This window comes from Xiphophorus hellerii, chromosome 21, assembly GCF_003331165.1.
Source record: "Xiphophorus hellerii strain 12219 chromosome 21, Xiphophorus_hellerii-4.1, whole genome shotgun sequence".
Classification (NCBI taxonomy): domain Eukaryota; kingdom Metazoa; phylum Chordata; class Actinopteri; order Cyprinodontiformes; family Poeciliidae; genus Xiphophorus; species Xiphophorus hellerii.
In genome coordinates this window covers 11,623,506-11,649,176 of record NC_045692.1, presented here as the reverse complement: position 1 = coordinate 11,649,176, position 25,671 = coordinate 11,623,506, and the positions used below count along the sequence as shown (strand labels likewise).

General features: G+C 37.8%; 3 protein-coding genes and 1 non-coding gene across 6 annotated transcripts; 3 read left to right on the top strand and 1 right to left on the bottom strand.

The window, feature by feature from the left end:
* Window positions 1-139: 139 nt before the first annotated feature.
* Window positions 140-4,125, top strand: cct5 (chaperonin containing TCP1, subunit 5 (epsilon)). The gene is made up of 11 exons (XM_032551546.1): window positions 140-381; window positions 767-827; window positions 957-1,121; window positions 1,740-1,938; window positions 2,057-2,249; window positions 2,478-2,627; window positions 2,745-2,864; window positions 2,995-3,180; window positions 3,269-3,406; window positions 3,487-3,667; window positions 3,802-4,125. Exons 1-11 carry the CDS (start codon window positions 277-279, stop codon window positions 3,927-3,929), a joined length of 1,626 nt encoding a protein of 541 aa, XP_032407437.1. The 5' UTR covers window positions 140-276; the 3' UTR covers window positions 3,930-4,125.
* cmbl (carboxymethylenebutenolidase homolog (Pseudomonas)) lies at window positions 4,117-13,723 on the bottom strand. 3 transcript variants are annotated; one of them, XM_032551552.1, is made up of 6 exons: window positions 13,703-13,723; window positions 5,803-6,017; window positions 5,598-5,705; window positions 5,350-5,492; window positions 5,178-5,269; window positions 4,117-4,645 (listed from the first exon to the last, which is right to left on the bottom strand). In XM_032551552.1, exons 2-6 carry the CDS (start codon window positions 6,015-6,017, stop codon window positions 4,466-4,468), a joined length of 738 nt encoding a protein of 245 aa, XP_032407443.1. In that variant the 5' UTR covers window positions 13,703-13,723; the 3' UTR covers window positions 4,117-4,465. The 3 variants fall into 3 exon arrangements, with proteins under 3 accessions (XP_032407443.1, XP_032407445.1, XP_032407442.1); XM_032551554.1 differs by lacking the exon at window positions 13,703-13,723 and adding an exon at window positions 13,277-13,388; XM_032551551.1 differs by lacking the exon at window positions 13,703-13,723 and adding an exon at window positions 10,911-11,042.
* On the top strand, window positions 12,069-12,142 carry trnat-agu (transfer RNA threonine (anticodon AGU)). The gene has a single exon. It is a non-coding gene; the product is annotated as a tRNA-Thr (tRNA).
* On the top strand, window positions 13,473-25,642 carry LOC116711921 (E3 ubiquitin-protein ligase MARCH6). Its single transcript, XM_032551539.1, has 25 exons — window positions 13,473-13,629; window positions 14,639-14,738; window positions 15,193-15,266; window positions 15,453-15,596; window positions 16,148-16,220; window positions 16,325-16,493; window positions 16,771-16,957; window positions 17,516-17,577; window positions 17,661-17,693; window positions 17,808-17,859; window positions 17,989-18,047; window positions 18,136-18,216; window positions 18,347-18,415; window positions 19,546-19,620; window positions 19,905-20,039; window positions 20,124-20,344; window positions 20,656-20,793; window positions 21,961-22,177; window positions 22,776-22,845; window positions 23,063-23,244; window positions 23,776-23,910; window positions 24,011-24,100; window positions 24,282-24,414; window positions 24,933-25,068; window positions 25,281-25,642. Exons 1-25 carry the CDS (start codon window positions 13,611-13,613, stop codon window positions 25,366-25,368), a joined length of 2,742 nt encoding a protein of 913 aa, XP_032407430.1. The 5' UTR covers window positions 13,473-13,610; the 3' UTR covers window positions 25,369-25,642.
* Window positions 25,643-25,671: the final 29 nt, after the last annotated feature.

Here is a 25,671-nt window from a genome sequence, read left to right as displayed (position 1 = left end):
GGTCGTCATGCCAATGTTGTAAATATTTTTTTATCAAGCATAATAGTTCATTATTTTAGACAGAAGAGTAAACTGTACATTTATTGGACGATTTTTGAGCATTTGTCAAGGCACATTTCTGAGTATTTGGTTCCGCCCTCCCCGCCCGTGGAGCCTTCCAGAAGTCGCCGGCAGAACCGTGCGGCTTGCAGTGTAGCAACACTCCAGAACAACATCTTTAAAACTCACTTTTCTAAGTACTGAGCGCAGATAGCGACTCTTAAATCATCACTCAACATGTCCACGTTGGGCACACTGGCATTTGATGAATATGGCAGGCCTTTTATCATCATTAAAGACCAAGACAAGAAGACTCGGCTAACGGGAATTGACGCATTGAAGGTACAATGGGCTAGCTAGCAAAAAATTAGCATTATGGCTAACTAGAAGTGAATTTGATGTTTTCTTATTATTTGAGTTAAGTACGAGAGGCGTTTAACCTTAAATGCTTGCGTTAAATGCATAGTTATTTCCTGAAAGCCCACCTGATTTGCATTAGTATCGTAACAGCACTTGAAAGATTTGTAAGCAGTCATGCTAACATGGAGGCCCATGTGCTCTCCGTAAGGCGTTGAGCCAGGGGTGTTGCTTCACAGAGCTCTACCCACAATAGTCAATGGTGATGTGCATCACCTCTATAACAAAGGTGATGCACACATTTGGTGGCAAATTATTAAGTGATAAAAGATGAAATTGTTGGCTAACTTCAAATATTGTGTTTTTATAGTCTCACATCATGGCAGCCAAAGCAGTCGCTTCAACGCTGAAAACATCTTTGGGACCTAACGGTATGTAAGAACTATCCACTATGCTGTCATTTCGTTTTATAAGGTTCTTCGAGTGGCTTTTATTTCAAACCTCTATTTGCTATATACAGTTAAGCGTATTAACATTCCTCTTTAACAATTATTAATTAGGTCTGGACAAAATGATGGTTGACAAGGATGGAGAGGTGACTGTCACTAACGATGGAGCCACTATTCTCAGCATGATGGATGTGGACCACCAGATTGCCAAGCTTATGGTGGAGCTGTCCAAGTCCCAAGATGATGAGATTGGTGATGGAACCACTGGAGTTGTCGGTATGTGATCTGGCACAGATGTGATGGTGCTTCTGAATCCATTCTGCTATAATTATTCATTTACAAAATAGTCCTGTACTCAAATAAAAAAACTGTTGATATCAGGTAGGGCTGCTAACAGCTTTTTTTTTTGGAGTAATCCAATTAATGTTTCAATTAATTCAATCATTAATGTAAAGATATTGTTCTTAAAAAATATATATGTATTTTCTCTCTACTTATCAGGCAATTTTGTGCATTAATTGGATCCAACAAAGTTCATTGTAAACACACAATTGATACTTTTCAAATGTCAAGGATGATGGTTCTGAAGTGTTAATGAACAGTCAGAGTTCTGTGTGGAAGTCAATAGAACAAAGTTGTTTCTATTAAATCCTTTATTTAAGATGGGATGGGGAAAAGAATTAGCATATCCCTGTAATGTACATGTCAACTATGTGTTTTTGTCTTGTTCTTATGGTGTTAGTGGCCTTCCTTTGTTTTTAACTTGATAGGAAGAAGGTTTGTTAAGATGGGGAAAACATGCCGGAAATTACTCAGCTCAAGAATCGAACATGGGACTTTAGCCTCTAATTTTAGATGGTAGATTTTAACTTAGACATTTTTATTTTGTTTCAGTGCTGGCCGGAGCGCTGCTCGAGCAGGCCGAGCAGCTGGTGGACCGAGGGATCCACCCCATCAGGATCTCCGATGGTTACGACCAGGCTGCACGTATTGCTATAGAGACACTAGACAAAATGGCAGAAAGTTTTCCCTGTGACCCCAACAACACTGAACCTCTCATCCAGACTGCCATGACAACACTGGGATCAAAAGTGTAAGTCATAAGGTTTTTGGGTTCACAGTAACATTTGTGGGAGATCTTTTTATTTCCTAACTTCACATAATCAATCCCGTTAGTTATATTGAATGTTGTTTTTTTTCTTGTTTTCTAGAATTAACCGGTGCCACAGACAGATGGCAGAGATCGCAGTGAATGCCATCCTCACTGTGGCTGACATGGAAAGGAAGGATGTAGACTTTGAGCTCATCAAGGTGGAAGGGAAAGTAGGAGGAAAGCTGGAGGACACACAGCTCATCAAGGGTGTGGTAGTTGACAAAGAGTTCAGCCACCCTCAGATGCCCAAGGTATAAATATGTATGAATAATATTGTGAGAGGATTCCTGTCTTTTTTGTTAATCATCTTTTAATTATCTGCTTCTAATTTTCCTCCAGCAAGATGAAATATAAATTATTTGTAATGTATTTAATCAGATTAAGAATAAATTAAATAGGATGAAGATCAATTTGATTACCTTCATCTGATTTAGCTGTATCATAACAAGGCAAATGTTTCCTTCTTCCTTTTTTATAAGGCTCTAAATGATGCTAAAATCGCTATCTTGACCTGCCCGTTTGAGCCTCCAAAGCCAAAGACCAAGCATAAGTTGGATGTGACCTCAGTTGAGGACTACAAAGCCCTGCAGAAGTATGAAAAAGAAAAGTTTGAAGAGATGATCCAGCAGGTAAACGCCCCAAATTACTGTCCTGCTTTAGATTGTTGCTAGAGCTGATTGTCGTAATGACTTAAATGTTTGATTAACTTACTTGGTGTAAACAATGTATGTGTGGGTTTATTTTAGGTCAAAAGCACTGGTGCTAACTTGGCCATCTGCCAGTGGGGCTTTGATGACGAGGCGAACCACCTTCTGCTGCAAAACGAGCTGCCTGCCGTGCGCTGGGTCGGTGGGCCAGAGATTGAAGTAAGAAATGGTTAAAATTTGCCGAAAACCTTAAAATCAAACTTTCCTGTACTCTTTCCACCTTGATTATCCCATTAAATCGAGTATATTACTTACTAATTACTCGTTATGTTTTATGTTTTTGGTGCAGTTGATAGCGATAGCCACCGGGGGGCGGATTGTGCCGAGGTTCAGTGAGCTGACGCCAGAGAAGCTGGGCACCGCCGGCTTAGTGAAGGAAATCTCCTTTGGCACAACTAAGGACCACATGCTGGTGATCACAGAATGCAAAAACACCAGGGCTGTAACCATTTTCATCCGTGGTGGCAACAAAATGGTGAACACCTACCGTCCCTCACCCTGTAAACTACGTATTTACCTTGGCGCATGTTGGTTTTAATCCACTCTTTCATGTTTGATAATAGATCATCGAGGAAGCTAAGCGTGCGCTCCATGATGCTCTGTGTGTAATTCGCAATTTGGTCAGAGACAACCGTGTTGTTTACGGCGGCGGAGCGTCAGAGATTGCATGTGCTCTCGCTGTGAACCAGGCGGCGGATAAGGTACGACTTGGACGATTGATGTAAAAATCTTGATGTTGACACTTAGACCGTTTTGTACTTACATCGGTTTTCTTCAACAGTGCCCATCACTGGAACAGTATGCCATGAGGTCATTTGCTGATGCTCTAGAGGTCATCCCAATGGCATTGGCTGAGAACAGCGGTCTCAGCCCCATCCAGACTATGACCGAGGTCAGAGCCAGACAAGTAAAGGACAACAACCCTTTCCTTGGCATCGACTGCTTGCACAAAAACACCAATGGTAAGGCGTTTGTGCTTTGATCTGGATATTTGAGAAACAAATCTTTTTTTTTTTTTTGGTCTACCAACATGAATTAATTGAGAAAACCTTCAAGGCCTCATTTAGGTTAATTGGCTTTGTTTCATCCTGCACAGACATGAAGCAGCAACATGTAATTGAGACCTTGATTGGCAAGAAGCAGCAGATTCTTTTGGCTACCCAGGTGGTTAAGATGATCCTAAAGATAGATGACATCCGAAACCCAGGAGAGAGCGAAGACTGAAGCTCCCCGACTGAAGGAAAGCAGCTCAAGTGTGCTCTGGAGGGGTTAAATATGTGAGCTGTTTCAGAGGTCCTTGGCACTTCCTCGAGCTCCATGTCCACATCGCACTGCGTATTGCTATTTATCATTTGATACAACATGTCCAAGCTTTATTCGTTACAAAGTCGCCAATAAAACATTTGACTGATGAAATTTCCATGTGCTTTTATTGACATTCAATTATTGCTTATTGGGTACATCCACCATTTATACTCATTTACAAAATATACTCATTTCATTGAGTATATTTTGTCACTGTATTTATAGTGTTTCTGTACTGCAGTCAGTCTGTTTTTGGCATACATTCATGATTTATTGGTTAAAATATTTTTTTCATAAGAAATTATACTTTCATCCAGACATTAAAAAAAAATGCATGTGTATGATGTAATATCAACCACAAGATTACATAACCCACCAATCAATACCCATATTAATCTGATTATGTGTTTTAAGGCACTATTTTAGCAATTTAAACTTTGATTTATTTCACATATTTAGATGTATTTATTCAGCCAGTTGAGCATATCCTTTCTGGCCTCCTCAATTTGGGGTTTATCAGCTGGATTGATGTCCTCTCTCTTGCGGTGGACAAAGCCATGGGTCTGTCCAGGGAATACTTTCAACTGGAAGTCTACTGTACATTTCCCTTTCAGATTTGCTTCCAGGGCACTGACCTAATGAGTGAAAGAACAAGTTTGTTTAAGCACACAAACTACAGTATACTACAATACAGTATATGTATTGCACTGTATATGTGCAATATCTCAGAACATTTTTGCATTTTGTCACATTGAAGTCTTAAACGTTAAAGTGTTTCAGTAGAATTTTAGGTGATAAAGCAACACAAAGCAGTACTTTATTTTGAAGGGTACTTTATAAATCTTTTCCAAAACAATTGCATTTCTCCTTTACTGCAATTTTTATACTTCTACAGTCATTAATGGATGGTACATGGGTAATGGGGGGGAGGGGTATATACACAAAGGTATGCTGTATTTTTCCAACAACTAAAAACTGCACATCTTAGGTTGATCTATTATATAAAACTTTAATATGCACTGAATCTTTTGGTTACAAAGTGAGAAAGATTTCAAGGAATATCACAATTTTTGAAAGGGTCTATAGAAACACTCCAAAGTTAATTAAAAACATTCTAAATAAAAAAAATCATGAATTCAGTAAAAGTCAGAAACAGAACACACTGACCTGATCCAGAGGGATGACGTTATCGTTTTCTGCAAAGATGAACAGTGTCGGGCTCTTCAGTGAATACCTGTCCTCTCTTTCACGAACTATTCCTGCAGAGTAACACGTAAACCCCATTCTGAATCCAACTTAAATAATCAATATTATATATTCTGCTGGTTAAACGACGTACCATAAACAGACACTCCAGCTTTGATTTCAGGATATAACAAGGCCAAGTAATGTGTTGCCACTCCTCCCCAGCAAAAGCCCACTGTTCCAATGCGCTTGGCTCCACACTGCTCCTTCAGGTACTTCAGCACAACGTCGACCTCTCTGAGAACGAAATAACTGTTAGACTCATGCATGATGTTAAAGACTCGAGATAAGCTCTGCACAATAGGAGTCCACCTAGATAAGTTGAACTGAAAGTGTACTCACTTGTTAATGTCAGTTGGTTTTTTATCCTTAAGCCACTCCTGAAATGTGGACCAGTCTTTGGTTGGACTCCAAGATTCCTTCCCGACAAAGAAGTCGGGACAAACAGCACTGCACAGGACAAAACGTGGAAAGTGACCATCAGGGCAAATAATATAATAATCCTGATGCATTTTTCAGTTAAAATACAGAAGTGACGTTTACACACGTGTATCCATTGGCAGCCAGCATATCAGCCATATATCTGGTGTTGGGAAGCTCCCATCCAAAGATGTCTTGGATGACAATCACAGCCTTGTCCGATGTGGCGGAGGGTTTCACTACGTACGCTTTGATGTGCTCAATCTGGACCTCCTGGCCCTGCCCTCCGTAATCAGACCGATCACCAATATCACAGGGACATGGCTTGGCCTCGTTTGCCATCTAATAACACACACACAGACATAGTATGATGGAGATGGAAAGTGTCTCTATTCTGTCAGAACAAATATTTGTAGGACATAACACCTAAGGATAAAGGGAATATGTTGTGTGACCTCAGGTTAATTTGGGAAAATAACATGCATTTTTAATATGGGCTGGAAGGGGTCACAATCCAAAGATGTCATTTAAAAGTACTAATATTAGTGATGAATAATGAAAGAAAGTACACACGTAATAAATAAAAATAATAATAATATTAGGTATATCATGGAATCATTTATTGGATAAGTAACTGAAGAATTCAATTGGGAAATTATTCATATTTAATTTAACTTTGATTTAAAATAATGTACAGTTATTTCACTTGCTAATGAATTATTATTGGCTCTCTGCTAGTTGAATTCCTTTCTAAATTTGAAATTCAGTTTTAAAGATCAGGGACGCCTTTTTTAAAATAATTGTGACTCCATGACCTCTGTGGTCTTTAATAAAGAATACGTAACTTGGTTTTATTGAGTTATCTGCTGAACTCGGATGAAGTCAGTCGCCACTCCTCATCAATCAACATGCTTTTCAGACCACAGGATGTACTAAGGTGACTAGGCAAATCTTTGGTCTGACCACAATCGAACATTTCATAACTGGAATAAAACTGACAAGTGTATTCTATTGTGTGTATTCGTTCCTAATGAAAACAGTGGCAGACTAAATAACGTATTAAATGATCTAATGAATACGTTGGTGTAATTAAGGTGAAAAGTTAATGACTTGTGGAACAAGATGTCACAGCATTTGGTAGAATAGCACTAACCTTGTTTCAATTAGTCTTCTTATCCTAATGCTCTTTATGCGAATCACGTAAAAATGGAAAATAAATATTTTGTAAATTTTACAAGCTACTGCAGATAAACGGGGTTTGATTGTAGAAAGACAAAGAAGAGATGCTGAATGACTGAGGAAAGCAAGAGATAAAATAGAGACCAAAGGAGCAGTTCCCATAGCAAAAAAATACATTCTGCTATATCATTTTTTGTGGGTACATATTTATCATTCTCCTATGTGAATTTTTAAAATATAATCTCATCTTATTACCTTAATCAGTTACTAGGAGTTTCAACATCATGATGAAAAGCAACAGAAAAAAAAATGCATTGCGTATTTTGTTCATGTTTAAGTTTTTACGGTAAAAAAAGAAAGAAAGAAAGAAAGAAAGAAAGAAAGAAAGAAAGAAAGAAACGCAGTTTGAGGACTATGCTTTTGTAAACTGTCTGGCAACGCCTATGGTCATTATCGAAGCCTCTTAATATCAATGCATGTAAGAAATCTGCGATTTAAGCCTTTTATTGAACTTTATTTTTTTTTATTTTTTACAACACATGTTGAAGGTTACATTCTTCCGTCTCTTACTGACATTTGTCATCTGCATTACAACTTGGCAACAGGAGATGAGACAGTAGGTGTTCTTAACAAATGTAATAATGATTACAGAACAACAAAACGAAATCAACAGACAGATAACAGCAAAATAAAAAAAAAATACAAAACATACGATTAAATCCTCCCTGAGTTAAAGTGGTTCCCACCATGGTATTTTAGACCGACCCAAGAGAACACACAAGTGCAAAAGGGCAATCCTGTTATTGTGTCACTGAAATAATAACGGTATGACAGAGCTCCACCTTATATTAACAACTGTTTTTTGAAGCCTTAAGGAATATGTGATTTCTTCCATCAAATGAATGTCCCAAACTTTTTGTATCCATGTGTTATATGTAGGAGGTCCTGGCTTCAGCCATCTGATAGTTATGCATTTCAATGCTGCTGTAAGCAAGATTCTTAGAAGATATCTATCATCCTTCCTGTCCAATCCATCAGGTATTACTCCCAAAATTGCCACAAAGGGGGTTTTTGGAACATTTCTTCTAAAAATTACCTTGAGAGCTTCAAAAATGTCCTCCCAGAATACACTTAGTTTAGGACAAGCCCAAAAGATATGAGTATGATTTGCATTCTGCGTCCCACAGTTTCTCCAGCATGGACTGGGTTGTGTTGGGTTCATTTTACTGGTTATTGCTGGTGTTCTGAAAAACCGGACTATTACTTTCCATTTGAATTCTCTCCATGTATTAGAATTTGTTGTTAATTGTGCTTCAGTACATATTTCTTCCCATGTGTCTCCTGCTATTGACTCCTGCAATTCAGTCTCCCATTTATGCTTTATGTTTGTGGAATCGTGCACATTTATGGACAGAAACAGGTCATATATTTTACTAATTACTTTATCATTTCCCTTTCCCCTTTGTATGTCCATTAGGAAATTTTCTATAGGTGTAGATTCAAGAAGTTTAGTCCAATTGTTGTGTGTCGTCACAAAGGTTCTAAGTTGTAAGTATCTATAGAAGTCCGTCTTAGGGAGGCCAAATTCACTTTTTATCTGTTCAAAGGTTTTGAAATTCCCCTTATTAATTAATTGGTGGATATGAGATAGCCCATAATTAGACCAGTTTTTGAACCCAGAATCTAAGTTGTTCGGTGTAAATGTCTTCATATATCCTATATTTGATAAAAGTGAAATCTGTTTTGATAATTTAAAAGCCGATTGTATTTTGTTCCAAACTTTGAGGGTGTTTTTTGTCCAGATTGTCATTTCCTTTGCAGGAGTATCTAAGAAAGGTAATGTTTGTAGTGGTATTGAACACCTGCTTTCCTCTATTTCCAGCCAACGAGTATCTGCACTATTTTGTAGCCATACTAATAAGGGTTTAAGTTGTGCAGCCCAGTAATAATATTTTAAGTTTGGGAGTTTGAGGCCTCCTTTGAGTTTAGGTAACTGCAGGGTTTTCAATCTGATTCTAGGTCTCTTTTTTTGCCAAATGAATCCAGTTATCATTTTATCTAAAGTGTCAAAGGTAGATTTGGGAATCTCCACCGGTAGCATCTGGAATAGATAGAGTAGTCTTGGCAAAACGTTCATACGGATACTTTCAACACGACCTATCAGAGAGATAGGGAGTGTATCCCAACGCTCCAGGTCATTTCTAATGACTCGTAGAAGTTTGCTATAGTTTGCCTCATAGAGGTCACATAGAAGTGGAGGTATTTGAATACCCAGATATTTGATACCGTTCTTGGGCCACTTAAAGCCACTCTGTGCTTTTATGAAGTCTGAAATTGTGCCATTTACATCCATAGCTTCCGTCTTTTCTATGTTGATTTTGTAGCCTGAGTAAAATCCATATTGAGAGATGAGCTCTTTCAGGTGGGGGATTGTTGATTTAGGTTCCGTCAAATACAATAATACATCATCAGCATATAATGAGATTTTGTGTACTTCCTTGTTAATTTCTATCCCTTTAATATTAGCATCATCTCTAATGATTTGGGCTAACGGTTCAATACTAACGGCAAACAGAAGGGGTGATAGCGGGCACCCCTGTCTGCACCCCCGTTCTAATGAAAATCTAGCTGATCTAAAGCCATTAACTTTAACTGCTGCCTGTGGAGAGGAGTAAAGTGTTTGCACCCAGTCAACAAAATGTGGGCCAAATCCAAAACATTTCAAAGTATGAATTAAGTATTTCCAAGACACTCTGTCAAACGCCTTTTGGGCATCTAAGGATATAATTGCTGATTCAATCTTTCTCTCTTTTTGAACGCTTGTTATGTTTAGTAAGCGCCTTAGATTATCAGCATAGTACCTGCCTACAATAAATCCTGTCTGATCGGGATGTATGATTTGGGTGATGAATTTGTTAAGTCGTCTTGCTAGGATTGCTGTGAGTATGCGTGAATCTGTATTCAACAGTGATATAGGTCTATAGGACTGGCAGTCTGTAGGATCCTTACCCTCTTTGTGGATTACTACTATAGTGGCTTCTGTCCAAGATGGTGCCATAGTTTTGGATTTTAAAGCATGGTGATATGCTTTTAATAGCAGGGGGGCCAGAAGATCTAGAAAAGTTTTATAAAACTCGTTTGTAAATCCATCTGGGCCTGGACTTTTGTTGTTCTTAAGCGATTTAATTATCTGCTTGATCTCCCATTCCTCAATCGGTTGATCTAAGTTCAACGCCGCCTCATCCGTTAAGTGGTTCAATTTTATATTATTTAAAAAATCTGTGAGCTCTTGGTCATTATTACAGGTATCGGTGTTTGTATATGATAATTTATAAAATTTTGCAAAGGCCTCTGCTATTTTGTCAGGTCTTGTCTCAATAGACTCTTGGGATTTTATTTTATGAACCATGTTGGAGGACTGTTGTTTCCTCAATCTAAATGCCAATAACCTACTAGCCTTCTGGCCATATTCATAATATTTTTGATTAGTGAACCTCAAGTTGCCCTCTACTTTATCTGACAATAGGCTGTTTAGTTGTCTGCGGGTTGCATTTAATTCCTTCAAGATTTTAGCTGAAGCGTGTCTTTTATGTTTAAGCTCTAATTCTTTAATTTTGTCCTCCAAATCTTTTTGTTTAGCATTCTTCTGTTTTTTCCTCGCAGATGTGAAGGATATTATACGGCCCCGAAGGAATGCTTTGGCACAGTCCCATAATATCAGAGGTGTTGTTTCCGTAGATGTATTAGTTTCTAGGTATATCTTGAGCTCCTCTGTAATAATATTTAATTTTAATAAGATTTAAGCCTTTTAATTCTTAATTTATGCCACCACGGTGGAATGAGGAAAGCTCAAGTTTTGTCACAAAGTTGCTCACTTAGGATCATTATGGTAAAAGTTTCTATGTTACGCAACAGTGACGAAGCATTTTGCAAGAAAACCTCTATCGATCTTTATGGGTAATAATGGCTTATTTTCTAAAAATGTGAGAATTATACGGATTTTTAAGCATTCCGTTAGCATTTTGAAAATCAGCTTGCCCTAATTTAGACACATACCGTATTGTCCTGCGGGTTTCCAAAGTATAGTAATGGTCAATGTGAGAAAAATGAAAGGCTTGCAGACTCTGAGACACAATGAATGGGCTACTAGAATAAATAACTGGTCACGTGACAAACATCAACCTGCCCAGACTTTATTGAGCTTGGTTTCAAAATAAAAGCATTTTTCTTTTCTTCATACTACAAAATAAATTCCATTTTGTTGCAATGCAAGAAAGTTTCAGTGTTTGATGTTTATCAAGTCTTTGATTTGCAGAAACTGAAAGGAGAAAATTTAGATTAACAACATGAAATTCATACTGAAGATCAATGATCAATTTTACCCAATTTATTTAGAAAGAAGTACTGTCACAGCAAACAAAAGCAGTTTGTTAAGGATAAAATTAACTTCTAAAGCGCCTTTAATCGATTCTGAGTGATATTTCTGTATCTCAAATCTTCTTAGTCTTCTCAATAAAATGAATCAGTTCTCTTACATTTAAAAAAGTTGTCTGTTTTCATTGAACATAAAGATATTTTTGCAAAGTTTAAAGGCAGTGTGGTGAGTTTGAATAAAAAGATTGGTATTTTATTCATTTATTTTTTTTAAGCCCGCTTGTTCTTGCAGAGTCTAATTTTATCAACGTTCAATCACTATATCTCAAACTTTCTAAAATAAAATAAAACAGGTTTTGTGCAGAATTTGTTATTTTACTTAGGTTAAAACGTATTCAGGGTTCCATTTTAGTTGCATGGTGACACTGAAACTTTTAGAATAAAGCTATTTCTTTTAAAGGGCACTCCATTGCACTCCACATGTAGAAACAGTCCTAAAACAAACAAATCTTTTAATGCAAGCTGCATTATATCAGACCTACAATTTGTGTGCATGTTAAAATCCTAACTTAAGAAATTATTCATTTCAATTTTATAAAATTTTGATGAGAAACCTGACATGAATTAATGACGCTATAGCCAACTCTTCTTTTGTTCTATGTAACACAAGGATATTGTTACTGTACAATGTTCATCAGTACTTTGCTATTTCCACATCCAACTTCTCTTCCTCTGTTTGTGCCAATTTTTCTGATGCAAAAGAAACCAGCTGCCATACATCTAATAGGATCATGATTCCGGTTTTCAGCTCAGTGTAGTCTGTATAATGTCTTAAATATTGGCGCCGTGGCTTAGATGGTTAAAGCGCCTGTCTAGTAAACAGGAGATCCTGGGTTCGAATCCCAGCGGTGCCTTTTCATTGAGAATAAGTGATCCTGTAATTATTACTGTCAAAACAATTAATTTATAAACAGATTACACGCAACTATCCTCATGAAAACACTGTCAGGTGTCATTAAAGTCTCATTCACTTACATTAGCTCATTGCTAATTTCTCTTGGAAACAAGATATATGTCTTTATATCTTTAATGCGGTTGGAAGAAAAATGTAAAAGATCCAAGGAATGTGGTTTCATGTAATACAAAATTATTTGAAAAAAAATCTGTGCATAAGATTAAAAAGGTTAAAAATGAATACCTGGAAATGCAAACAAAAATAGAGAGGAGAGTCTTTATAATTTTTGCATCTCCGTTAACCGAGCCTAGAACTACAGCGGTAAGAAGACTTCACCTTTTATCTGCTCGGGAAAGAGACAGAAGACGCCCAGGTTTTAGCTTCACGAAACTTTTACAAGTATCCTCCAGTAGGTGGGGCTATTACCTGAAATTGGAACACCTTTCTAGAAGCATCATCTGAGAGAAACCTAGCAAAAATTGTCCTAATGGAGACATGTTCATTTTAATAAGACTAATACATAGCTGTCTTTAAACAGTGAAATGTTAGCCTAGCTTTATTGATAGTTGTTGTTTTGTTTGATTTTATGCCGTCGCAATCGATACAGTGTAATGAAGTAAAACAGTCATGACACAAGCTTGACAGCGGCAGGGATGGGCTTTCTGCCCCTGTTCTGGTATCCCAACCATTTGGCTCAGCTAACCAACAAGATCCGGCTCGTCCGGCTCACAAACATATCTTTTGTGTAGCGATTATAATTTGGCCCTCTTCTGGTACGGTTCTATTAGTAAATGTACAAATACGCACATGCAAAACATATATACTTTTCCAGGAAAGTAATACTAAACTGCACGTACAAATTCGTTAAAATTGCATAAGATTCATTCCCTCTCCGCACAGAATGAACTAATCTGCTCTATTAAGTGTGCCCGCTCTGCTTTTGCTTGCACATCTATTATTACATTTACTTATCTCTATTTTCATTTGTAATTTTTCCGCTTACAAGCCTTTCACAGACAGATTCTGTCGTTCATTTAAACGAGCTGGCAAACAGCAGTGACTCAGTTACGAACAACACGGCCGTAACGCTTACGCATGCGCTGTTCCGTTTAGCAATTAGCCGTTTGTCGTCCAGATCCAAGCTCTCGAATTAGCAACACAATTTTCCAGCGCTTCGGTCTACTGTGGAATAGAAACATTTCCCGCACCAGAGATTAGGTGTTCAAGGTGAAAGGATAGAACACAACAAACACCTCGGTGTTTTCTGCTGGGAAACCATTTCACGACTGCCAATGCATCCGAACCGTAGGATACAGTCGTGTCGCTAGCGTAAGCACAGCTAGCTTGGCGATATTGCCTGTGTCGTTAATGGGTTCACGGTACGAGACTACCCTATTAGAGAACGTCATCGGTGTTTAGTCAATAACATGGACACTGCCGAAGAAGGTGAGTCTCTTGTTGCTTTCGAATCGGTGGTTAACAGCAGTCAGCTTCTGAAATTTATCTTTTAGAAACAAACCTGCTGCTCCCAAGCAGTTCTCCTAATGGCAGATGATTAGCAGCGGCTGTCAGTGAAATGTGAGGTAGATTCGAGAAGGCATGAGACCTATATCAAATGTTATTTTTGTGCAACAAAGCTCCGCGTGATTGTAGATTTGGCTGAAATGTATTTTGATGTTGAGAGCGTTGGAAAAAAAAACCCCAACAGAAATTACGGATGATGTCATCACTTTACTGTTATTTGTCCTTAAGCTTAGCTTTGCATAGTAGTCAAGTACACTGCCCAGATCTAAACCTTAATCCAGTTAATAAATAAATCAACTAATAATGAAATGCTTACTTGAATTCTACTGGGGAAATTGTACTTGCTGGTCCAGGATGTGTTTTTTTATTCTTGTTGTAAGTTAGCATCGTTCTCAGAGTATGATAATGTCGATATCAACGTATTTGCAATAAGGTTTAGTTGCTTTTAATTAAATCTGTGGAAAAACACACTAGAAAATAGGAGAGGGATTTAGAAGAAAATACATTTTAAAAAGAAAAAGGGTCAAAAACAGAGAAAACTTAAAACATAACCTTAATAAATGCGGTGTATGTTGTTTCTTTAGTTTATACACCATAAGTGTTATTTTGTTTTAGCCATGTAAAATTTCCTGGCACTTTTCCTAGCATCCGATTAATCAGATTTTAAAACCATAGGAACGGACTGAGGGAAATTTATATGTCAACCTGTAATTGTAAGTATTGTAGTGTAGCAGTGTAGATTACTCACCCTTAGTTTCTCCCTGAATCCAGTTGAATCCTTATGTAATTACTTATCTGTGCATATCTTAAATCTATAATCCAAAACATTGTTTTTATTTAAAAGTTAAGCAGCATTTTACATTGATATCTAGTAATTGTTTTTATTTCTAGCACTATCAATTGGTCTCATGTTCGGTGTTTTTTTTTCCAGCGGATATTTGCCGTGTGTGTCGCTCTGAGGGGACCCCAGACAAACCCCTGTACCATCCATGCGTGTGCACCGGCAGCATCAAATTCATCCACCAGGAATGGTATGTGTCGGACTCAATCCTCTGGTCCGATACCTATTATTTCTTTCAAAATCTTTACAAGTGTCTAAATTAACAATTGACCCAGAAACCTTTCAGTAGAGAGGTCTTTTGGTTAACCTTTTGCATTATTCAAATATTGAATCCATTAATGCCTGATTGTGTTGGGTGTACATTTTATATTCTTGAATAATGAAGCAGGTGTCTTCAATGGGCCTTTAAATCTGATCTGAGCAACTTTTTTCAATAATAATATAACAAGGTAATGTTAAGTTAAACCAGAAATTTATGAACTAATCAAGCTGAGAGTGTTCTCAACGTACTAATATTAAAGGCAGTTTTCTGTTTTTAGATGTCCTGATATTGTGGTTTCCTGTCAATATAAGTACTGTACATGATATTTCAAGGATGACTGGCATTTTTCTGTATTTATTTATTTTTCTTCTAACGTCTGCAGTTTGGTCCAGTGGCTGAAACACAGCAGGAAGGAGTACTGTGAATTATGCAAGCACAGATTTGCTTTCACACCAAGTGAGTCCATCCATTAGAATGTTAGTTCTCAACATGTTTACTAGTTGAGTATAGATCTATACAGTATTAGGCCCCATTATTAGTGATATTTCTTTAGCTTTATTTATGTATTCAAACAATGTGAATTGTAAACAGAATGTTTTACTCTTGTCAAGAAATCTAACTTTCGTCTTCTGCCCACTTCAGTCTACTCTCCAGATATGCCCTCACGTCTGCCCATCCAGGACATCTGTGCTGGCCTGCTGACCAGTGTGGGTACAGCCATCCGCTACTGGTTCCATTACACGCTGGTTGCTTTCGCATGGCTTGGAGTGGTTCCTCTCACTGCATGTAAGTGATATTCTGTCATTACTTGCCTTGTTAGAAAATTGACAAGAAAGGGAAACAAAAATATTTTTGGAAGGTTATTATTGGGGTTTTTTTTTGTTAAAGTGATTCAGATTTTACCCAAAACAAATGAACCAATTAATTAAAGTTTGGAGTGTGAGCGTTAGTAAATTAGTAGGTGTTGAAGGCGTACCCAGGGCAGTAAGAACCAACAGAGACACGCAGAGGAATCATCACGGTCCAAAACAGGGATTACCTCACAATCACTGTACCACACCTATTGTGTAATCGAATCAACAGGAGACTCCCATTGGAAAAGCTTCACCAGGATTAATCGACTTGTGCTGATAAGTTATTTAACCTTTAACTGATGCAGCTTTTAGTTTCTCACACCTTTAGAAACAAGAGAGAAGTCATTCTATGTCTCATTAGTTAGGAAAAAATAAGCATAAAGCAACAGAATGACTGAATCAGTTCAAAATTGTATTAATAAAAATCTAATAAAATTTTATAAGGATAAAACTTGTTTAATTCTGTGATCTCTTTATTTTCAGGTCGCATCTATAAGTGTCTTTTTACCGGCTCTGTGAGCTCTCTTTTGACACTGCCGCTGGACATGCTCTCTACGTAAGAAGAGATCATTTCCTATAAATGGATGATTCCCTGTTTGGAATTTTGAACAGTTTAGTTGCTGTTGTTTGCTTTAATATATTTCTGTTGTGTTTCTGCAGAGACAACCTCCTCGCAGACTGCCTTCAGGGTTGTTTTGTTGTCACTTGCACTCTGTGTGCATTCATCAGTCTGGTGTGGCTCAGAGAGCAGATTGTCCACGGTGGCGCCCCCCAGTGGCTGGAACAGCACCAGCCTCCGCCCCCTAACCTTGCTGGACAAGCCAATGAGGTACACAACAACTTCATGTATAAAAAAAAGTGGACATTAGAAACTTCTAGACTAATATAACAATTGTATGTTTGTTGACTACTTAAATAGTATAAAGTGCAGGTTACAATTTACGTTTTCACTAACTGCAAATATAGGCTAATCATTCCAGACAACATCCAACACAAATAGTGAAAACTATACATATTATGATTTCTCATTCTTCAGTTAGTCAGATATCGAATTATTCAATAACCTTGGATTTAATAGTCCTGTTGGTCCAATATTTCACCCTTAGGGTCAAGCTCAAGGTCAGGGAGCAGCTGATGAGCCCCCTGGGGCCCAACCAGACCCCGCTGATCCTCCGGCTCAAAACGAGGCCGAGCCTGAACCCCCTGATGGCCCTCCAGACCAGCCTGATGACCCTGAGCTGGAAGAAGAGGGTGCACCTGCTGAAGATGGAGAGGCCAATAATGGAGCTCAAGGTTTCCGTATAATTTATCATATATTAATGCTTCAAGTAAAACAGAAAAACGAGTCTTGTTTAATTTTGACCTTAAAACTAGAGCAACTGTGACCTTTACTTATTACCAAGTTGTTACTTTTGATAAGTTATGTCCGAAAATAAAAATAAGTCTCACCATGCACCATGGAAAAGTTTATATTATTATTCTGTATAACAGCAAAGCTTTCCTTGAAGCGGTAGATTTTGCAATCCAAAATATAATTATTTTGAAAGACTAAGCAAAATATTTGTGTTTGCTCTATTCGCAGCAAATGCAAATGTTCTGTATTTGCGGCTACAAATGCAGAATATTTCACCTGGAATAAATATGTATTGTTTTTTTTAACATTATGTTTACAAGACATATTTTGGAGTTGAAATTTTCACAGAACAATTTATTATTATACATTTGTCAATTCTGAAGACAAATTTCTTTTCATCTTTATGTCTTAGTTCCTTTGCAGATATTTTTCTCCAAAATAGTGACAAAATAATAATATTTGCTACATTTGAGTGTTTTACAATTTTTTTGCTTTAGATGACATGAATTGGAATGCCTTGGAGTGGGACAGAGCAGCAGAGGAACTAACCTGGGAAAGGGTAACGGCATGAAATCAGTAATCCTTTATGTCTAAAACGCCAACCTGTACCACATTGAATTGTAACTGTTGTTTCCCATTTAGATGCTTGGTCTGGATGGTTCCCTTGTATTTCTGGTAATTTATATTTACACTACATTTCTATGTGATCTGTTTATTATCTTATTAATAATTACCTATAAGGTCCAACAAAAGCTTTTCCTCTTGACACAACTTGTCTTTGTTTAATAGGAGCATGTGTTTTGGGTGGTGTCTCTCAACACACTCTTTATTCTGGTATTTGGTGAGTCGACTGAGACAAAGATGTGTAACAAGCATCATTATAAACTGCACTTAACCATAATACTCTTATTATTATTATTCTTTTTATATACAAAAGATTTACTGTACATTTTTGCTCTTTGCTTATTAGCATTTTGTCCCTACCACATTGGACACTTCTCCGTTGTTGGCCTCGGCTTCGAGGAATATGTAAGACTCCACCTTTACTTTATCCCACTATAAGACACAGTTATGCTGTGGGATTTAATCTTTTGTTGTTGGTAACACTATACTTTAGGTCCAAGCATCTCACTTCGAGGGCCTAATCACTACGATTGTGGGTTACATACTGCTGGCCATGACTCTCATCCTGTGCCATGTATCCTTTGTTCTAAGATCAATACCCCATGTAAAATGTTTAATATTCAAAATAAATTCTAATAGATTAATTTAGGCCATGTTCTCGTGAAAATATCAACCGAAAGATATCCTTAATGGATATATTCTAGGGACTTGCTGCTTTGGTCAGGTTCCAACGTTCCCGGCGTCTCCTGGGAGTCTGCTACATTGTTGTCAAGGTAACCTCTGCCTTTCTGCTTTGTTTTTTATACTTGTATGTGGAAACATGCACTCCTTTTCTGTGTTTCTACAGCAACAAAGGCCTGAATATTTTTTTGCTAATATAAACAAAGTGAGAATATAGAAAAAGCTCTTTATTGTTCAGTTTTGTTGTATTCTTAGAATAAACAGAGTGTAGTCAAGAGTATTTATAGGTGTTAAATTCTTAAAATATTGGACATTCTTCTATACAATATCAGTTACCATTTTAAATGTAACTGAGTAACCCTGACAAAACCTATGGGCAGCCTTCTATAATAAATGGTGGGAAAATATCTATTGCCACAAGTTTTCCAGCTGTGGTAGGCTGCAGCTTTAAGTACAACACAATAGAAATGACAAAGCATTCTACAGTTCTTATCCACAATGACAGGAGCTTCTGCTCTTTGTATTGTTTTATTCATATTATCCCCCCACCAGCTGGTTTCTCTATAGTGCATTCTGATGGTTATTAAAACACACTGTTCACATATGCTGCATACTTTTATCAGACCAGCTTTGTGGTCCCCTCGTGATATTTGCATGCTTGGTGTGCTTGTGTTGACGTTGTACACTTTCCCATACACATGTACTGTGTGGTATGACAGTGATATTATGTATATAACTGAAACCACTGTGAACTTTTCCACTTCATAAAGCTACAGCAGTTCTTCTGAATCAAACAAGATGATTCAGATTTATTTTTTCTTTTTTTTTTTTGATGGTACAGTCATTTTTTAATTCAGAAAAGATTAGATGGGCGTGCCGTGGTGGCGTAGTGGTTAGCGCGACCCGTGTTTGGAGGCCTTGAGTCCTCGACGCGGCCGTCGCGGGTTCGACTCCCGGACCCGACGACATTTGCCGCATGTCTTCCCCCCTCTCCTTCCCCGTTTCCTGTCAGCCTACTATCATATAAGGGACACTAGAGCCCACAAAAAGACCCCCTGGAGGGGTAAAAAAAAAAGAAAAGATTAGATGCACACTTTGGATAATTTGCCATTATAAAATGAATTAACTCTGCAGCCATGCATTATAACTGGTATTGGAATGAAATGAATGTGTATATAATTGAATGAATTAAAATGGCTGAAATAAACATGCTCTGTCAAAGGTTTCTTTGCTGGTTGTCGTGGAGATTGGAGTTTTCCCGTTGATCTGTGGCTGGTGGCTCGACATCTGCTCTTTGGTAAGACTCTTGATCTGATTTTGTTCCTGATATCTTGCATGTTGTTTTATGCTTAGGGGTGTTTGGTAGTTCGCTTTAGAGTCCAAATTTGGATTATAAAAAGCAAAGCTTTCTGTATTCTGATAGTTTTATGAACCTTAAAATTACTACTTGCAGTAGCTTGTGGATCAGACAGAAGAAATTCTAATTCTCTGAGTTAATGCATTGAAAGACTGATTTATTAGACCCAAAATGTGATTAGATTTTTTGGGTTTTTTTTTTAATGTTACCATCTTTGTCTGCAGGAAATGTTTGACGCCTCATTGAAAGACAGAGAAATGAGTTTCAAGTCAGCACCTGGCACCACCATGTTCCTGCACTGGCTTGTGGGTATGGTGTACGTGTTCTACTTTGCGTCTTTCATTCTGCTTCTAAGAGAGGTGAGACCTGGTCTATTTTTGTGTATTTCAGCTTATAGTCATTTCACATTAAATTGATGTTAACATAAAATCCATCTCCATCAGGTTCTGAGGCCCGGAGTGCTCTGGTTTTTAAGAAACCTCAATGACCCGGACTTCAACCCAGTTCAGGAAATGATTCATTTACCCATCTACAGACACCTGCGGCGGTTCATCTTGTCTGTGGTGGTCTTTGGCTCAATTGTGTTGCTGATGCTGTGGCTGCCAATCAGACTTATAAAAGTGTTGATGCCCACTTTCCTCCCGTACAACGTAATGCTCTACAGGTAACCGGCAAGCAAAGCAACATTTTAGATCACATTTTACAGAACTGGAACTTGTTCTTTCTGCATCTAAATGGTTTGACAAACCACTTCCTCTTTCATGCAGAAACGCACAACTTCTTCTCTTAAGTTTGTGAACAAAAAAAGAAATGTTGAGAGTATAGTCAACAAGGGGCTGGACAAAAACATCTGTTGTGACTTGTTTGTTTTGAATGTGTCTGTGTGCTTTAGAAATGAATAAATATTATGGTAAATTAGTTGGTTGGAGAACACCATCAAGTCATTCTGTAATTATTTTACATCTTGTCTTTCAGTGACGCCCCTGTCAGTGAGCTGTCTCTGGAGCTCTTATTACTTCAGGTTGTCCTCCCGGCCCTGTTAGAACAAGGACACACTCGCCAGTGGCTGAAAGGTCTGGTCAGAGCCTGGACAGTCAGTGCTGGCTATTTACTGTAAGTCAAATCCTGAACAGCATTAATACTTAAAATGTTGATAGTTTGTGTGCTCATCACAAATGTTAATCAGCATGTACAGGTGCTTTCCAATGGCATTTTCTACCACTTTTCATTTTTTCTCATGTTGTCACCTTGGGATTTCAGGTGACAAACTAGTGCAAAGTTCTGAAGTTGAGGGAAAATTATACATGGTTTTTAAAAGGTTTTTCAGATATTAATTTGAAATGTGTTGCATGATTTTTTTTGTCAACCCCATTACTATGATGCTAAAAATAAAATCCCATTTTAACAAACCGTCATATGATTAAAGAAGTGAATTGATCAGTGTGTAATTTAGCCCTATGCCCTATAAATACAGCTGTTCTGTGAAGATTTTGGTTTTGCTCAACTACGTTAGTGGGTAAACAAAATCATAAAATGTGGATATGTTTGAAGAAAAATTAGGTGGTGATTTAAACATCTGGTTGAGATCTGTTCAGTTCATCACCAGAAAATGTAAAGAGTCTGGCACAGCTACAGACCAATCAAAACATGGCTGTCCACCTGAAAAAGACAAGCTAGGCAAGCAGAGTATCATCATCATAGACGCAGCAGTGGTAAATCTGGAGGAGCTGTAGAGATTCACAGCTCAGTTTGAAGCATCACAAAATCTGGCTTTTATTGAAGAGCATTAACCAAGTCATAATAATTCTCATCAGTAGTTTGGCAAAAGAGACTAAAGTTTACATTTACATGCAAAATCCAACTTGTGGTTAAACTTTGTACATCACCTTGGATTGATTGTCTCCATGGACAACCATGAGCCCCTTTCACAAAACAATTCAAGATGTGACCTAGACATCTTTTGGCCATACCTAGCGTTTTCTGAACGAGGTAGTCACGGTTGGCTGACTTGTGTGAGGAAAGTCCTTATCAGCTTTTGACACACATTATTTCTTGCCATTAACACACAGTAGAGGAATACAAATATACACCAGACCTTACAAAAAATTGAAAACCACATCTGTTTCCCTCCAGTTCACAATTACACACTACTTTACGCGTTCAAATTAATCTTTTTTTTTGTACTTCTACCACAAAGGCACAGCAGGGTATGTGAACAACTAGCAACATATGGTGTCCTTTTATTCCTGCCGCTGATCAAGCTCTCTTTTCTGTCCGCAGAGACCTCCACTCCTACCTCCTCGGTGAACAGGAGGACAATGATGCCAACCAACCTGCAAACAACAACAACAATAACAACCCTCCCCACGGTCCTCATAACAACAATAACGCCCCAGCTGTTGGGGAAGGACTGCATGCGGCACATCAGGCCATCCTGCAGCAGGGGGGGCCAGTGGGTTTCCAGCCATACCACCGACCCCTGCGCTTCCCATTCAGAGTGAGACAGTCCTGTGGTTTTTAACATTCTTTACAATCATCTCTAGCTTACTCAATCCTATTTGAAATTTTTTACCACTCTGAAAAACACAAAACCTTACAAAGTATTTTTGCCTAGTTTATAGTGCAAATATCTTAGCACACTTGAAATTTAACAAACTCGTATGCAAATAACTTTTAGATAGACATACGAGTTTGTTTCAAGTCAATAATTTGTTAATATTGATGAAAAAGTGCTAGTTTCATCCACTGGCAGATTATTTCCCTTATAACATGGGAAAATATCTTGTCATAAGTGAAATAATCTGAACTCGAACTAGTACTATTTTATTTAGAACAAGCTCCTACATCTTGCTTAAGTTACTTGTAATATTTGCACTGGAAACTAGACAAAATACTTGGTAAGATTTTGTGTTTTTGCATTGTACACAAATTGCTCATAATTTGTACATCCTAAAGATACTATCAGAGAAAATCATAAAATGTTTTTTCCCTTTCTCCAACTTTAAAATGTAAAGAAATCGTATGTTTCTGAAGACTTCTATGCAATTGTTGTAAAGTATGAAAGTTACTTACGTGGTTTGTCCTCTGTTCCCTAGATTGTGCTCCTGATTATTTTCATGTGTATCACTCTCCTATTGGCCAGTCTGGTGTGCTTAACTCTACCAGGTAAGGAGTGATGTCAAACAACTAAACTAACAGATAAATTAATACTTTGTTGAACTCCACCCAAACCATAATGAAAGGTCTGTCTCTTTCATGTATACACATAATGATAAGTCTTTCCTGAACTATAATAAGTGAGGAGAGTCTTTTTTTGTCCCTCTGTTGCCACTACAAAGTTGGATGTAATGTGAATAATTGCTCTGCCATGTGTGTGTTTCAGTATTTACAGGCCGCTGGCTAATGTCCTTCTGGACTGGAAACTCTAAAATCCATGAGCTGTACACAGCAGCGTGTGGTCTGTACGTCTGCTGGCTCTCGGTGCGTGGAGTCACTGTGTTGTTGGCGTGGATGCCACAGGGACGCATCGTAATCATTCACAAAGTCCAGGAATGGACACTCATGGTGAGCAGCGGAGTCTCAAGCTAAGTTTTAATAAGCAAACAGGACCAGTGGGAATTATTAGCTTTTCAAAGTACTGTGACTTGCTTTATAGAAAATAAGCATTTAATTCATTGTTGAGCAGATAGAATAAAAAGAAAATCAATATAGAATTATTTGTTGTGGCTTACAATTTAAAGAAAAAAATTATTTTACATTGACATTTTTGACCCATGTAGCTAAAAATGTGTACATCAGTGCTATAAAATTTGATGCTGCAAACATATTTAAAGAGAAATTTATAAATGTTTGTTTCTTAACTGTATTAGAGCAATTATGTATTTTTTGGAGTCTGAATGAAACTAAATTTCCTGCAAACTTAGAGGAAGTATTTATCTAAATCAGTTGGAAAATTTATACAAAATGTCATTAATCTTTTGAAGAAAAAAAAAGTCAGATTGTTGCTTCTCTGTCATTTTTTTATCCAGTGATTATATATTTTTTTGTCAAAGACCAGTGGGATCACTCTTGTCTTTGTTTATATTACTCATGTAGATCCTGAAGACCCTGGTTGTGGCTTTGCTGGTTGCTGGAGTCATCCCACTGTTACTGGGGCTGCTGTTTGAACTGGTGATTGTGGCCCCACTTAGAGTACCTTTAGACCAAACACCTCTGTTCTATCCTTGGCAGGTAGGATTATATATGCATACAAGATTGTCATCTCACCAATCTTTCACTTAAACGTGCATTAAGAAGTTCTTATATGCTCATGTCTTGACGTTACTTTCAGGATTGGGCTCTTGGAGTCCTCCATGCCAAAATCATTGCAGCCATCACCCTCATGGGCCCACAGTGGTGGCTTAAGGCTGTAATTGAGCAGGTAAAGTATTAATGAATATGAAATATAAATATGATCCTTTTTAAATTTCCCAATTTAAAAAGTATCTGCTGACTGTGATTAAATTGCCTGTTCATTTTGTCTTTCTGTGAAGCCCTGAGATGACTTCTTTTGCTCAGTGAAGCTTTGATCTGAATCCTGTTAACTCTCCTCCTCTTCACAGGTTTATGCAAATGGAATTCGCAACATTGATCTCCAATTCATAATCCGAAAGCTGGCAGCTCCTGTTATCTCAGTCCTGCTGCTGTCCCTGTGTGTGCCGTATGTGATTGCTGCCGGAGTGGTTCCTGCTGTCGGTCAGTATTAGAAATGCTTTTTATTTTTATCACTTTAGACCACAGGTGTCAAACTCCAGTACTCAAGGGCCACTGTCCTGCAACTTTTAGATGTGCCTCTGCTGCACCACACCTGAATATAATAATTAGGTCATTAGCAAAGCTCTGGAGAATTTATTTACACAAGGAGGAGGTAATTAAGCCACTTCATTCCACTGTTTTGTACCTGTGGCACATCTAAAAACTGCGGCCCTTGAGGACTTAAGTTTGACACCCCTGCTTTAGACCACTTTAAATTTATATGACACTTTCTTTCCTCCACAGTATCTAAACAACATATACACTCACATATGTACATGGACCCTTGCCCCTCCCACTCACCTCCCCTACAGAGTTTCGCTAAATGTCCATAAACAAATTCCATCTTGCATCCAACTACTTTTTGTCGTCATCCACACGCCTCTAGCCTCATTCTGGTGATCACTTTTAGTCAGGACTAGGAGAAAAGTGAAGACCATATAGTTGTATTTTGTTTCCAGGTGTTACCCCTGAAATGGAGATCCTGATGCAGAGGAGAATCTATCCATTCCTCCTGATGGTGGTGTCACTCATCGGCATCCTGTCTTTCCAGATCAGACAGTTTAAACGGCTTTATGAGCACATCAAAAATGACAAGTATGAATGTTTGTCTTCCATCTTTTTTTTTTTTTAACAATTCTAAAATCTTTATTTGTGTAATAAATTCTAAGACTCTTATTTTAATTTAGTCTCTTTTGAAACATTTAGCATTTTATGTCTTGATAGAAACATAAAATGCTTTTTATTCTTCAGCAAATCTAAGTGGTTGTAGAAAAACGTCAATTCTGACATGTATTCTCCCAATGCAGGTACCTGGTTGGTCAGAGGCTTGTCAACTACGAACGGAAATCTAGCAGAGCAAACTCTATCCCATCCTCCAACCCCATCGCAGAGTAACATCTTTGTGTCCAATGTGTGCCACGTTTTTGCACCAGTTACCCACTGAAGACCACCCCCCCTCTGCACAGAGTAACTGTAGAGGGTATAAACATCATGTGTATTGTCATTCATGCCTTGCTTTTTGTGAAGCGCCGCCTCATAAATTGTACATGTGTAAATACTTTGAAAGCAGACTTTGTCTTATGAAAAAGGACAGTTGTGGATTAATGCAATGACCATTGTACATCTTAAAACCTGTATGTATAATTTATTAAATCAAAGTGACAGTTTACATTTTCTGTTGTATGTTTTCAGCAAAAT